The sequence below is a fragment of the Falco cherrug genome, chromosome 3 (genome assembly GCF_023634085.1).
Source record: "Falco cherrug isolate bFalChe1 chromosome 3, bFalChe1.pri, whole genome shotgun sequence".
NCBI classification, from domain to species: domain Eukaryota; kingdom Metazoa; phylum Chordata; class Aves; order Falconiformes; family Falconidae; genus Falco; species Falco cherrug.
Genome location: NC_073699.1, coordinates 81,481,668 through 81,494,475, shown reverse-complemented (window position 1 = coordinate 81,494,475; position 12,808 = coordinate 81,481,668). Strand labels below are relative to the sequence as shown.

General features: G+C 42.8%; 1 protein-coding gene across 4 annotated transcripts in view; it reads left to right on the top strand.

Annotated features, from left to right (window-relative positions):
* VWC2 (von Willebrand factor C domain containing 2) overlaps nucleotides 1–12,389 on the top strand; it is an 81,982-nt gene extending 69,593 nt beyond the window's left edge. For all 4 annotated transcript variants that reach the window (XM_014276156.3, XM_055705950.1, XM_055705951.1 and 1 more), the window contains exon 4: nucleotides 11,899–12,389. In XM_014276156.3, coding sequence (XP_014131631.1) covers nucleotides 11,899–12,050 — 152 coding nt within the window. In that variant the 3' untranslated portion in view covers nucleotides 12,051–12,389. The remainder of the gene's footprint in view (nucleotides 1–11,898) is intronic.
* The last annotated feature ends 419 nt before the right edge of the window (nucleotides 12,390–12,808 follow it).

The window sequence follows — 12,808 nt, the reverse complement described above, 5'->3', positions numbered from 1 at the left end:
CCTTTTATGCCTGTCCTTGTGAGTGACATGCAATTTCTGTGCTGCTGCACTTCTCTGAGATGAAAGGATTTGTATAACTCACAGAGGCAATCTTTGCATTTAACAAAACCAGTTCCTGTATTTTTCATAATTCATGTCTCTCACTTCGTATCACCTGTCTTTCCATTTCCATAAAGAGATGATCCCATAAAATCATTTTGCCAGTCACCGTGCCTGCTTTCCTGCCTTTTTCCTTCCTGCTTGCAATCCCGCTGCTTTGGTTTCTTCCAACACCAGTGGCTCCCTACTCTTTTGCCTTTGCAACGACTCACCCTTCTGACTTCTGGTTTCCCACTCTTCCTGACTGTCTCTGTTAGCCAGCTGTTGATTCATGAGTTGTGTAAGGGTGATGCAAATAGAAATGAGAGGGAATTAACTTCTGATAGTGATGGATATCAGTGTTGCAACTTAATGTATTTAGATTTACTTAGTACCTGGCTGCTTTTCTAACAGCTGTCTTTAGGCATGGTCCTAAATTGTGTGAGGTCTTCTCAAGCATACATGTATGTGCAGCTCTGACTTGTTGACAGTTTCTGATCAACAGAATAATAACTATTATTTGGTGCACCCCTTCCTATCCTGAGTATTTCTATGGTCCAAATTGCTATGCTATTGTAGCCTCTCAGTCTTCGTTCTGTGCAAGACCCTGACAAGGTAAGGAAGTGATAAGAGCCCACGTCAGAAATTGGGCTGAAACACGAGGAAGGCATCTGCATGCTGGTAAAGGGGACAACCTGTAGACCGTGTTCGTGAACCGTTGTGGCAGCCCCTGTCTGAAGGAGGTGCGATGGCTTGCCCCCTGGAAGTGCCTCCACCTTTCCCTCCGTACACAGGGGCTGCAGATGGCTGACTTGGACCAGATCGCTCATTTTTAGGTGGCAATGTTGGGTGCCACCTGCTTATCCCCAGCACTGCGGCTGTCTGGGGGGAGTGTGCTGGAGTAGGGACCACTGCCAGACTTTCCCCAGGTCTCATCCTGGCCGGCTGTGGGAGCAGAACTGCTCAGGGTACCAGGGGCAGGAAGGGCGTGCTCTCACAGCCTGTTCTCTTTTTGGTTTTCTGAAAGGGTACAAAATACAGTCTTTCCAAAGCAAGCCATCCAGTGCTGTGTTTCATAACCACCAGGGGAAAATCATTAAAAGTGAAGAAAAGGTGGAATTATTGATTCAGCAGCATGGAGGGCAAAGCATAACCTTTCTTTTGATCATAAAAATACTGTGATTTTTCTCAGTTGTGCAGTAGCTTAGGTGCATCTTAAAGTTGACACAGAATTTTTTCTTAGGAAAACTTAACATCTCTGTTCTTTACAGGTATATTCACATAATACTAGTATCATGTTAAAACAACCAGGGCTTACAATGGTGTATTTGGTAGATTTTCACACCTAAAAATAGTAGTCATTTATTAGGACTGGTGCCTAAACAAGTTCTTTCGTTTCTGTTCTGATTCCCATGCACTACACCATACACTACATTTTATAAGTACGGCTTTTTATCATGGCAAAGGGTGTTATTAGAATTCATTGTATTTTAAAGTGATGTATGACATGCCAACAATTACAATTAATTTTTCAGCATAGCTCCCTGCCACTTCTATCCCTGTAATAAAGAGCACAGGGTATTATTTATTTTTAGGAGGTAGATTTTTGGAAACATTCTAAATAAGAAAGGTAGAAGGAGGAGAGAAGGTGGTCAGTCTTCAGCATATGTTAAAGTCTGTTGTGGATATGGTTTTTTAATGTTTTAAATAACAGTTGCATTGGGATGGGTCTTGGCTGAGTTCTTCCCTTCTGTCATGTAACTCGAAAAGATAAAATGAGCACAATGTTGCAGATGCGATGCAGAAACTGACACAGAACCAAAGTCGCTGGATATGAAACTGAGCAGTTCAGATGTCACGGACCACTTATTTCTGTTATTGCATAAACTTCATTCCCTATATGAGTCTCAACTTCTGTTTCCCTTTTCTGCAGCTAACAACGCTGCTCACAGCTTGTCTGTATGAGGGGATTACACAGGCGTCTGAGACCCCAAACTGATGCTCCTTCGGCGATGATGACTTTTTCTAGGTTAGTGTGTGTCACTTCAGCAGCAGGTTATGTAGAGAGAGAGATGTATTAGTACATCTGTACAACTGTAACTAGAGGAAACCAACTGTAATGAATTTGGATGAGGGGCTAGAAACCTGTCTGTGTAGGCAAGCCCCTAAGCTCCTAACTAAAACAAAAAAACCCCAAAGCAACAGTTACGATGACAAAACCCAAAATAACAACAAAAAAGCCAAACCAAGCCCTTATAAAAGACCTAATTTTACAATGGGATTATTTAATTGGGAGTGTTGTCACTGTCTGCTGTGACAGTCTTTCTGGGATTGAATTATAATAAATTCAGTATTTTGATATAAATTGTTATTAGTATGAAAGGTAAACCCTGATTCAGCAGTACTCCATGTATTTATTCTAAAATGGGTTGAAAAAAACAGCTGATGATTAAATGATACTGTTTTGTTGGTTTGATTGAATAATTTATTGTAGCGGTAGGTAGCCACTGGCCATCCTTGCGTACTGTTTTCTTGCTACCTAGTGTTCCATAGTGACTGGAAAAATACACTGATTTAGATTTCATTTCACTGCCAAAGCAGCATTATACTGTACTTCGGTGCTACTTTAGCTTTCAATTTAGTTGGAGTCTTTAGGGATTTTTCCATAATAATTCCCAAAATCTCTTCCTTCATTAGCATCCTGCATTTAGTATGTGTTTCAGGACACATACAATCCTGTGCATTACTGCCTGAGTTCCTGTACTCAGTACAGTATTTTATGCTGTTTCTCAGGAACCTAACTAACCTGCCTGATAGATGCTACAGCCCACCAGTGCTGCAGTGTTTTGACTAATTAAAATGTGCTTTTAGTTCCAGTGTTTGCAGCAGGTCTCTGATGCATTAAATTACTGGCCTGTAGCGCATGCTTTTGGAAGAGTGGAGTCTATTTAAATTTGCATAATAGTTTTTGGGATAACTTGTTGAGGTTCTTTCAACAAAGGCATTTCACATGGCTTGCTTAGTCTGAACAGTAAGCTGATGTTTTCCCAGCGCAAAGAAGATGTCTTAGTGCTGAACAGGTCTTTCATCAGGCCCTCAGTAACCCTGCTGAGCTCAGCAGGGTCACTGGGTTGAATAAACAGCTTAAGAAAGGGGAGGATTAGCCCTGTTAACCTCAGCAGCAGAGCTTTTAAGCCCCCATGCTACAAGTTCTGGGGCAGGCAGCAGCTCACCCCACTGCAGCCCACACAACATCCCACCACCACGGTCAGTCCCTCTGTCCCTGCGGTGCCTGGCCATGCTTCTGCAGTTTCTGTAGCCAAGGAAAAATTTAGTGGTACATTAGCTTGTTTTCTTAGACTTGACCACCCTCTGAGCTTCAGAAATAGTTTCCAAGCAAGTAGCCAATGCTTTTGCTGCATATCCCCACACCCACGCAGCTGCAGGGCTCCACCACGAGCACCTGTGCAGGATGCTGCACTGCCGGGCATGACCCAGACCAAAACCACTCTCCTCTCTCCCAGGCTGGCTTTAGCTCAGGCTGGTTCACCACCTAGCCCGGCTGGCGCAGTGGGGAGCAGAGAGCTGTGGGGAGCACAGGCAGGCGGCTTTCTGTGCATGTAACATTGGTGACAACCTTGTCCCAGCAGGCAGGGCCAGAAGTGAGCTGGGCTGCAGGTGAGTGGCACCAGTCCCCGAGTGTTTCTGTTGTCTGAGGCATCTGATGTGAGTTTTCCCGATGCATTCAAGCCCGGTGTCTCTCATTTCCTGATCATGTGGGTGGCAATTGAGCTGTAAAAAAGCTGAGCGTCAAGTTGATGCACAGCTTGCTGGCTTCTAAGTGTTTATATAATTTTCTGTAAGATACACACAGTGCTCAGCTCGTGCCTTATTGGTGCTGTTTCTGGGTGGAACACACTATGCCTTTACAAGTCGTAGGACTTTAAAAAATCATTTTGAGTATTCAAGTCTTGCTATATTTTCTCTGATAGAGGAAGTTGTTTGATGTGGTTTGTTTTCATGGCACTCAAGCCTCCTATTTAATTGGGCCCTTTTATGCTCTGAGGCTTTCTGTTTGGCTCATGCGGTATTGGATTGTGTAGTGTTAGATGTTCCTTTGCTTCTTTTTGTCTGGTACACAAAAAGCAGATATCTGAAATTCTGCTCTCTGAATACATGTGAAAGTCTAAGGGGACAGCAGCGGTGGCGGGTTTATGGACTGTTCCCTTCTTGCAAGCAATTTGTCTGTGCAGCCCTGGTTTCGGTAGTATTTGGCATTGTTGTTCCAGGGATGCTAATGTCACCGCAAAGTGCAAGACAATAGGGAATTAGAGTTGGGAAGAAGCCGTGGTGGAAAGGATCAGTCGGCTGTAGTGGCTTTGTTTTGTGTTCAGTGGGATTTTTGGACACTCCTCCAGTTTCTAGGACTGAGGCTGTAACAAAACGTTAATCGATAGTGCTGTCACAGATGATAAATGAAAAAGTAAACCAACAGAACTTAATCATAAATAGGGCTTGTGAGTCTCATAAGAAGAATATTAAAACCCAGCTCTTAAGTAAGATTATAGCTTGTTTTATCTTCCAGATTGAAGCACCTGCACACACACGTGTGCACACATGGGCACACAAGCGCTGGAGCTTTGATTACACTTTGTCACAGCAGTGCCATTGAGGACATGATCACCCCATTTAGTTATAGAAGAACTTCACTGAGCTTTCTTCTGTCTGTCCACTCACAGCAGATGTTGCTATAGCCATCCTTCTAAATTAGATGGCAAAATGTTATTTTTAATTGTTTTGCCCTTGGCAGATTTTCTTCCAATCTGTCAGTTCCCTGTGCATCTAACAAAACATGATCCTAACAGAGGGAGGGGTTTTATTAATCTTAAAAGTACCGAAGCTCTATCTAGCATGAACAAATGCTGCTTTCATGAAAAGTAGCACATTGCACGCACTGCCTTTTTGTTACTTCCTATAGCAGCTAGGTAAAATCACAAAATGGATGGATACCTTTATTTTTCTTCTCCATCATATATATACACGCATTTACTGGAAGTCCGTTAGGATATTTGCCATGGTTCTCTGGCTGCCAGTATCTTAAGGCACTGATAAACTACAGAAATAGTACATGGTTCTTCAGTGTCCCAAACTGCTCTTAAAATCGTGTGTACCTGAATCCTTCTTCTGTAATTGAAAACTCCCTTTTGGACTTGGTTCAGTAGCGTCCACAGGTACTGAGGCGAGTAAAAGGTTGCACTGGATTGGGAGCAGTCAGAATTGTCACAGCAGCAGGGGTGATGAACTTATTTTTCTGAGAGAATGAGAGCCTGCTGTAATCCTAGTCACAGGCTACTTTCGCCAGCTGCTTTTTGTGCTTTATCTTCCAAGATGATGTTTCACAGGAGACAGACATATTTTATATATATCCACATGAGAGAGGAAACAAAATCAAGTCAGGGAGATACAGACCCTTTAGAAGAGATTAGAGATTGGAAGGGCACAAAGTAGGTACTGATACCATCTCTGGAGGAAGTGATTAGATTTGAGAGGGATGAGGGAAGTAATGCCTGCATCTAAAAAATCTTGCCGCTGCGGTGCTATGTGGCAGAGCAGCCTTATTTTGTCTCGCCACGCTACGTTAGCACATTTCGAAACCCATTTCAAATATCTCAGCAGGTGCATGAGGCACTTTGTGTCTCAGTGCACTGGGAGGCAGGCACAGCCACCCTTTATCCATGGTTTGGTCCTTGGCTGTCCTAGCTCCCCGGTGTAATTTCCAGCTGGGGTGCGGAAGAGTCCTTGGTTTTGCGCTGTGGCATCCCAGGTCATCTGCAGTGGCAGTCAGCTTGAAATGCAGGCAGGGAGCTTCTCTACGTTTCTTCAAGCTCGGTGTTTCATTAGTCTCTCTGGCATCTGCAATAGATCCTGGAGGAACTCTCGAAACATCAGAAAGAAGAAAGATCTGAAAGGGGGGGAGAGAAGGGTTCGCTTTCCTTAGCATGTTCCTGAAATTACTGAACAACAGGAGCATTCTTGCTGGATGCGGAAGACTGTCAAGTAGCATTGCTGGAAAGTGGAACTTCTCTGTAACGCAAAAAGGCAGCAGCAGATTTGACTTGAGTGTAACGAAACATTTGTTTCTGTAAGATTCCTATCTGGTATAAAATTCTTACTGTCCTGAAAATGTCAGCTCAACTTTTTCATCAGTGGTCACAACTGAAAGGCAAATGTTAAGAAGTAGGAGGGAACTGGGAATCAAATCAGGGAACATCACTGTGCTACTGTACAGGTCCATGGTGTTTCTACAACTTGCCCTGTGGTGCACAGGTTTGGTCCTCACAGCCCAAAAAGGAGGTGGCAGAACTGGGAGAGGTCTGGGGAGGTCAGCAGGAACAGTGGGGGACTGGTGATGGGAGGGAAGCATGACACAGGTCTATAACCTCATGAATGGCATGGCAAAGTGGGGTGGTTGTTCCTGCCTCTTCCACTATGAGGATTTGGGAATACCAAGTTTAGGTAGCAGGTGCAAAGCATCAGAGAGCAACAGAAAACGGTTCTACGGTTCTACCCTGTGCACAAGAGCTGTGGACCTCCTTGCCACCAAGTGATGTTTATATGGGTTCAGCAGGATGTTGGAGAGGTTAATCACAAAGAAATTTATTAAGTCTGTCCCTTAACTCCATTAACTCAGCACACAGGAGCCATTTACAAAGTCTGTGAGTCAGAAAGTGCTGGAAGCTGGGTACGTGTGATTGCTCTGTCCCCATACACTTCCCCATGTATCTCCTTTTGGCTGCCACGGGTGAGGGTAGACTTCTGATCTCACCCAACACAGCTATTTCTTATAATGTCATGGTTCTGAAGACTTCCAGGACAAAGTGTAGGATCTGTTTTTTCATGTTGTAACTGTTGGAAATCTCTCCGTGAAATTTGATAAAATAAATAAATAAAAAAAATTGGGGCTAAGCTAAACGTTGAGTTCATGTTATTTGCAAAGTGCGGTAATAGCACAATGATGAATGCTATAAAACTGTCAGGGTAGATGGGACTGCTGTCAGGTAGCTTGGAAGTTAGTCACCTGTTTGCCTCCTGCAAGGAGCTCTTAAAAGGGCAGTGACTGGGGAGTTGAGTACAAACCAGAGCCCAAGGCAGGCTTACATCAAAGTGTTAAATTACAGAGGTTGTCACTGTAGTTCTAATTGGTGAAAATTTGCTGTGACTTAATCTCCAGGCAAACACATTAACTTGCAGTTGAACAGATTTCTTTGTCCATAATTTGATGTAATACATGATGAAAACAGTTGATTAAAACACGATTTACCAAATTGCTATATCTTATATTTTTTAACTGATTGGGACTCGTGACCCTGCAAAAGCAAGGGCAGGCTGCAGAGGAAATAGACACAACTCTGTAGCATAAAGCTGTGGTTTTGCGGAAGAGGAGGAGGAGGAGAAGCTTCAGAGAGCCTCTTGCAAGGTTGTCAAGGTTACAGGTGCTGTTGCTTCTGTAGGTGAGTGGCTTGGGCATTCTCTGCTGATAATTGGTATTGGCTATTTTCTTCTGAGATAACAAAATTTGCATTTAATTAGATTGTTACATTTGTCAAGACTGAAGCATAACTTATAAGTCATTGGAAGCTTTTCACAGGACCAGGGTAAGGACTTTGAAAAAAATTACAATAGCTAAATTTACCCCACTGTTATTTTTAAACTTTAGTTTTTAAGCATTTAAGAGGCAAGAATCCCATTATAAACTCTCCATGAATTAACCACCTAATATGCCTACCTAGTTCCTTAGATTCCAGTATAACTGTTGCTTTTGGAAGCTAGGATTCACTGGTGTGGTTTCAGGGAAGCTGAGAGCTGCATGCCAATCTGGTGCTCAGCGTGAGAACTGAGGATTTGCACTGAACTTGCTGCTTTGAGACATCACTGAGACGGCAGCAACTGTGGCTTGGCCCTAGGAAAGAAATCTCTGCTGATACCAGTGTGGTATGGCTCAAGTGGAGTCTGGCAGCGCCAGTATATACTTTAGGAAAATAAATGATGCCATGGTAGATTTCAAGCTGCACTTGGAATTCATACAATACTTCATACTGAATTTTCTGCCAGATTTAAGAGTGATATGGCAAGATCTTCATCTACTGTGACGATATGCAGCACCACTGACTTCGTTAGAGCTATGTAAGTGTATGCAGTTGGGGATCGGGCCCAGGAGGTTTATACTATAGATCAAACAACCACTGCTGCACTGAAGGAGTACTGGGCGGAGTAGTGGTGTTAGTAAGCAGGAGCTCAGAAAGCATGCAGCCTGCTTTGTAGACTGAGGAGGAGAGATTCACTGCTCCTGCAACAGCAACACCTAGTCAGAAAGCCCACCACAGCTTTGGAGTTGGAACAGCCCTGATTTACTGGGAAATATTTTTCATGTGCTAAGTCAGGTATTTTTGCAAACTTTTTAAAAAAATCAAGAAATGGCTCACCCTTTGTGATGGGGATCTGAAAGTCTTGCTACATCAATATAAAGTGTCCAGTTTTAAGTAAAGCAGTAGTGTCAGCAAATGCCGTGCCTTCAGAGCATCTTAACTGCTGGGCATGTGGAGCAGGCATGTGCTTCTTCCTCCCACTGCTAAGGGAGAGTGAGGAAATGGCACTCGAGTCTCAGACCAGCCCTTGTGTGCCTGCTCTGCCTCCTTGCCCCACTCTCTGCTTAAAATATTTGATTCCTCGGCTTCCCTACTGTCCTTCTAGGCAGACAGAGAATCGGATTGTTGGTTGCTTCATCAGCAACATCCATCCGAGTGGCAGGGATGAGGGAAGGGCTGCTGGAGGCACAGGGGCAGCTGGGGCAGCCCTGCACCAAGGGTCCCACTGCTGCCACCTCACCTGTCCCCCATCACCGCAGGCTGGTCACCTCTGGCCGGTCCAGCCATGCAAGTCTTGTTTCTGTGGCTGCTCCTCAGAGGAAAAGGAAAGGGATGAGCGTCACCTGCTTGATGGGAAGGGAGCCACGTATTCAGTGCTAGCTCAAACAGCATCAAATTTGAGTGAGGTTTGGGGTGAAGCTCAGGGCTTTCTTTTCCCTAGAAGTCTGAGGGTTTGGAGAAATGTTAAAAGGAGTGCTGTGGAATTACTTTCCCATGTTTGGACACTATATTGTACTGACATTTATTTGCATGGTGTTGCAGTAATACAGTCAGTTCAGCCTTTTCATTGATGACCTTTTCTGTAACATTAACCACAATATTGCGTGCACACGATATTGCAAAGAAAAAGATGAAGCGGGGATGCCAGTTGGCTATTGCCAGTCTTAAGTACTATATAAGATTTGCAGTTACAGTAATGATGGGTGCAAATGCAGAACCAGAAAATAGGCAATTTTCTGTTGAAAAGTTGCATGATACTAAAAGAATATGCGTTGCTGTCATTTATTTTTGTAGGGTTCTTTTCTCAAGTAGATGGTTATTGCTCTTCCTGTATTTACCAAAGCAATGACTTCCCCCCATATTAAATAGTTTTAAGAATTGAGGGCAAACTTGTATATTTACATTTAATAACTTTCTGATGTAAGAAGGACTTGTCACACATGGCTTTAAGATGCTGCTAATTGTGAATGGAGGCATTTACATTCTGAATCCTAGTGAATTGTATTATGTGTGTTGCACTGTTTTTGCTTCACACTCTGGTTGGTTTCTGTAACCAAGTATAGCCTGCAACATTCACTTTCCCAGAATGAAATAAAACCTGCACAGGGGATTGACATCACTTTTGTTCCTCTTGTGCCTATTACATAGTGTTTAAATTTCAAGTGGTCTTTTAGGTTTCATAGAAATTCTCCATGGAAAGTAGATTCCGCTTTTAATATTTTAACTCTTCGTATCATACAGCTTTGTAAATCACAGGCCTGTTACAGGCCAACATGCAAAATATTCCGTTATCTTTACCTAATGTGTGGGTGAACTCATCTTGGGATGAAAGTTTATTAGGTGCAAGAAGAATACTGTATTTAACTGAAACAGAATTATGTAGATTAGAGTTGAAATCTTTTAAAGTTCCAGCACGGACAGCTTAGTTAACAACACTGCTTTATCTCAGCTGAAAGGCAGGGCACCTCCCAGCGTGCGGTGGGATCCAGGAGCGTGGCTCCCACCCCAAAGTCCTCCTTCCTGTGTTCTCCAGCCCAGTGTTACTTTGCGTGGACAGACTGAGGGGGATGCAAACACAAAAGTAGCACAGTAACGGTAGGTTAGCAAAGCAGGTAGTTTTACATGAGGTGTGCCCTATTTTGCTATCCATTATGTATCCAAAGCCTCGAATGGGCAAGAAGCCACCTAAAACTATGGAAGAAGCCACATGTTAGAGATACTTGTCAGCAGTCAGTCCTAAAACAAAATACTGGCTTAAATAGAGAATTAATGGGCACGACATGGTGAAGGACATTTCTGCAAGTCTTGCAGGTCTCTTTTAGAGAGTAGCTCTTCAGTGAGAAAAGGCCTTCGTTATTGGCAGTTTGGCATCTTTCTTCGGAATTGTCTCAGGCTGCTGTGTCCGTACAGAAACACATAACCTGATCCAGAGAGATAACTGTTAAAATTGATTTGGGAACTATTTGGTTTGTGCTTCAAAATGTGTAGCATGCACCTACCTTTGTTTTTTTCAGAGGAAGCACTTAAAAAAATGCATTTCTTTAGAAGAAGCGGCCATACTGCTAGGCTTAGGTCTTAGAGTAGATCCCTGGCAATGGAACACTGAGCCTCAGCTGTGGTTTATTTACTTGTATGGCAAACAGGCTGGCAGTCAATACGCATTTTGCACACCTGTATTCTTTAGAGTTTCAGCTGTATCATATCAATATATGCTGGCCCCTACTGCACATCCTGCCCTGATGGATCGTGGCACCAACATCAATGGGCCGTTGAATGTCCAGGCTCTGCCTGAGCAGCTGTTTGTGTGCTTAGTGAACGGAAGGGCCAAGTTCCCCTGAGGACATGACAGCGTATCGATAAATGATCGGTAGGGTTTAGTGCTGCTTTATAAGTGCATGTGGATTTCCAGCACAGAAATAGACTTTTTTTTAACAGAACCACAGATATTACAGCACTCAGCCTTCTGTGGCAGAGAGATGAGAGGTTGTCACCTTTTGAAAGAACCAGATTTGTCTTGTGAACATTGTGCTGGTGGGTTGTTCTCCTGCCGCATCCTCAGAAATAAAGTTATTTCGGTGTACTTTGCAAAGGGATGTTTGTAGACTTTCTGAGTTGCATAAAAGAGAATATTTAATTTTATTCATGAAAAGCATCTTCATCCAGAAGAGACTGGAGATATTCCATCCTACTGGAAAAGGACTATTTTCTCATGAAGTGGAAAATAAACTAATGTGATACTTTGATTACTAGACTAAATACGATGCTTGATTCCAATGGAAAAATGTAACATTTATAAATCAGCTCTCTAGTAGCCTGCAGTAACACTGTTGATTCTGAATATGTGGCATTTTCTCTAGCTTAAACCTGTATTCATCTGCATCACCAGTTTGCGCCGAGGTCTCTGTCACAGTTGCATGTTTCACAGAAAGGCTTTATTGCACCTTCCCTTGTAGAGGGCAGGACAGTCTGCAGTGAAGACACCCAGCCACATCGCAGGGCAGGGTCCTTGCTCTCTTTGCTACTTTTATGCCTTGTGCGTGATGCTCACATTTGTTAAATGTTGCCCAGCGTTGCTCACTGTGTGTTAGATTTTCTGTGCTCAAGACTAAAACTGAACTATGCTGGATTACAGTGTGCTATGGGTATCATATAATAAACTCTTTCCTTTTTTTAGGCCCGAACTGCTTTGCAGAAACCATTGTCATTCCAGCAGGCCGGGAGGTGAAAACTGATGAATGCACTATATGTCACTGTACTTACGAAGAAGGCACTTGGAGAATTGAACGGCAAGCTATGTGCACTAGACATGAATGCAAACAAATATAGGAAATCTACAAACCTAAGTACTTTTCGTGGTTTTTATAAAATATCTCACAGCAGTGAGCACCCTAGATGACCCAGGGAAATCTGAATAAGAAAATTCTGGTGAGGAGCAAAGAATAAAATACTGGTATTTTGTTTTTCAAAGTAACATAATACTGCAAGGCAAAGAAGTACATATATTTAAAACATTTGGACATAAGAATACCTGTCTTAATAAATGTGTTATTTTCACAGTGAGTACACTAAAATACACTCTATAAAATATTCTATGTATTTCTATAATACCATTATAGAGCTTAAAAATAAATGTTTTATATAGACAATACAGATTAAAGTACTGTATCATTGCCTGTCCTGTTGAATACTTGCGCCATGACTTAAACATTATATTTCTGTTCTAGTTTCATCATATGAGGGTTTTCTTGGGTTTTTTTTTGTTGGGGGGAGGGGGTGTGTGCTTATTTTCAGTGTAGTGGGGCAGGAAAGAGCCAGAATATGACAAAACTTTGACGTTCTTGCTTTTGAAAAAAAATGGAGCAGAATATGCTTTCAGAGAACATGCACTCATTTATGAATATTGCTGTAATGTAGAGGTGGGTCAGCTCCTTTCTTAGCTCCACTGGTGCATATCTACTGGTCCACAGCCAAGATAACTTGGAGCAGTGGGAAATACGAAACTGATCTCTCATAGCTGGTGTTATAAAAATTCAGTCGGACAAAATCAGTCTCTAATATGTGGATCAGACATAACACATTTCAGC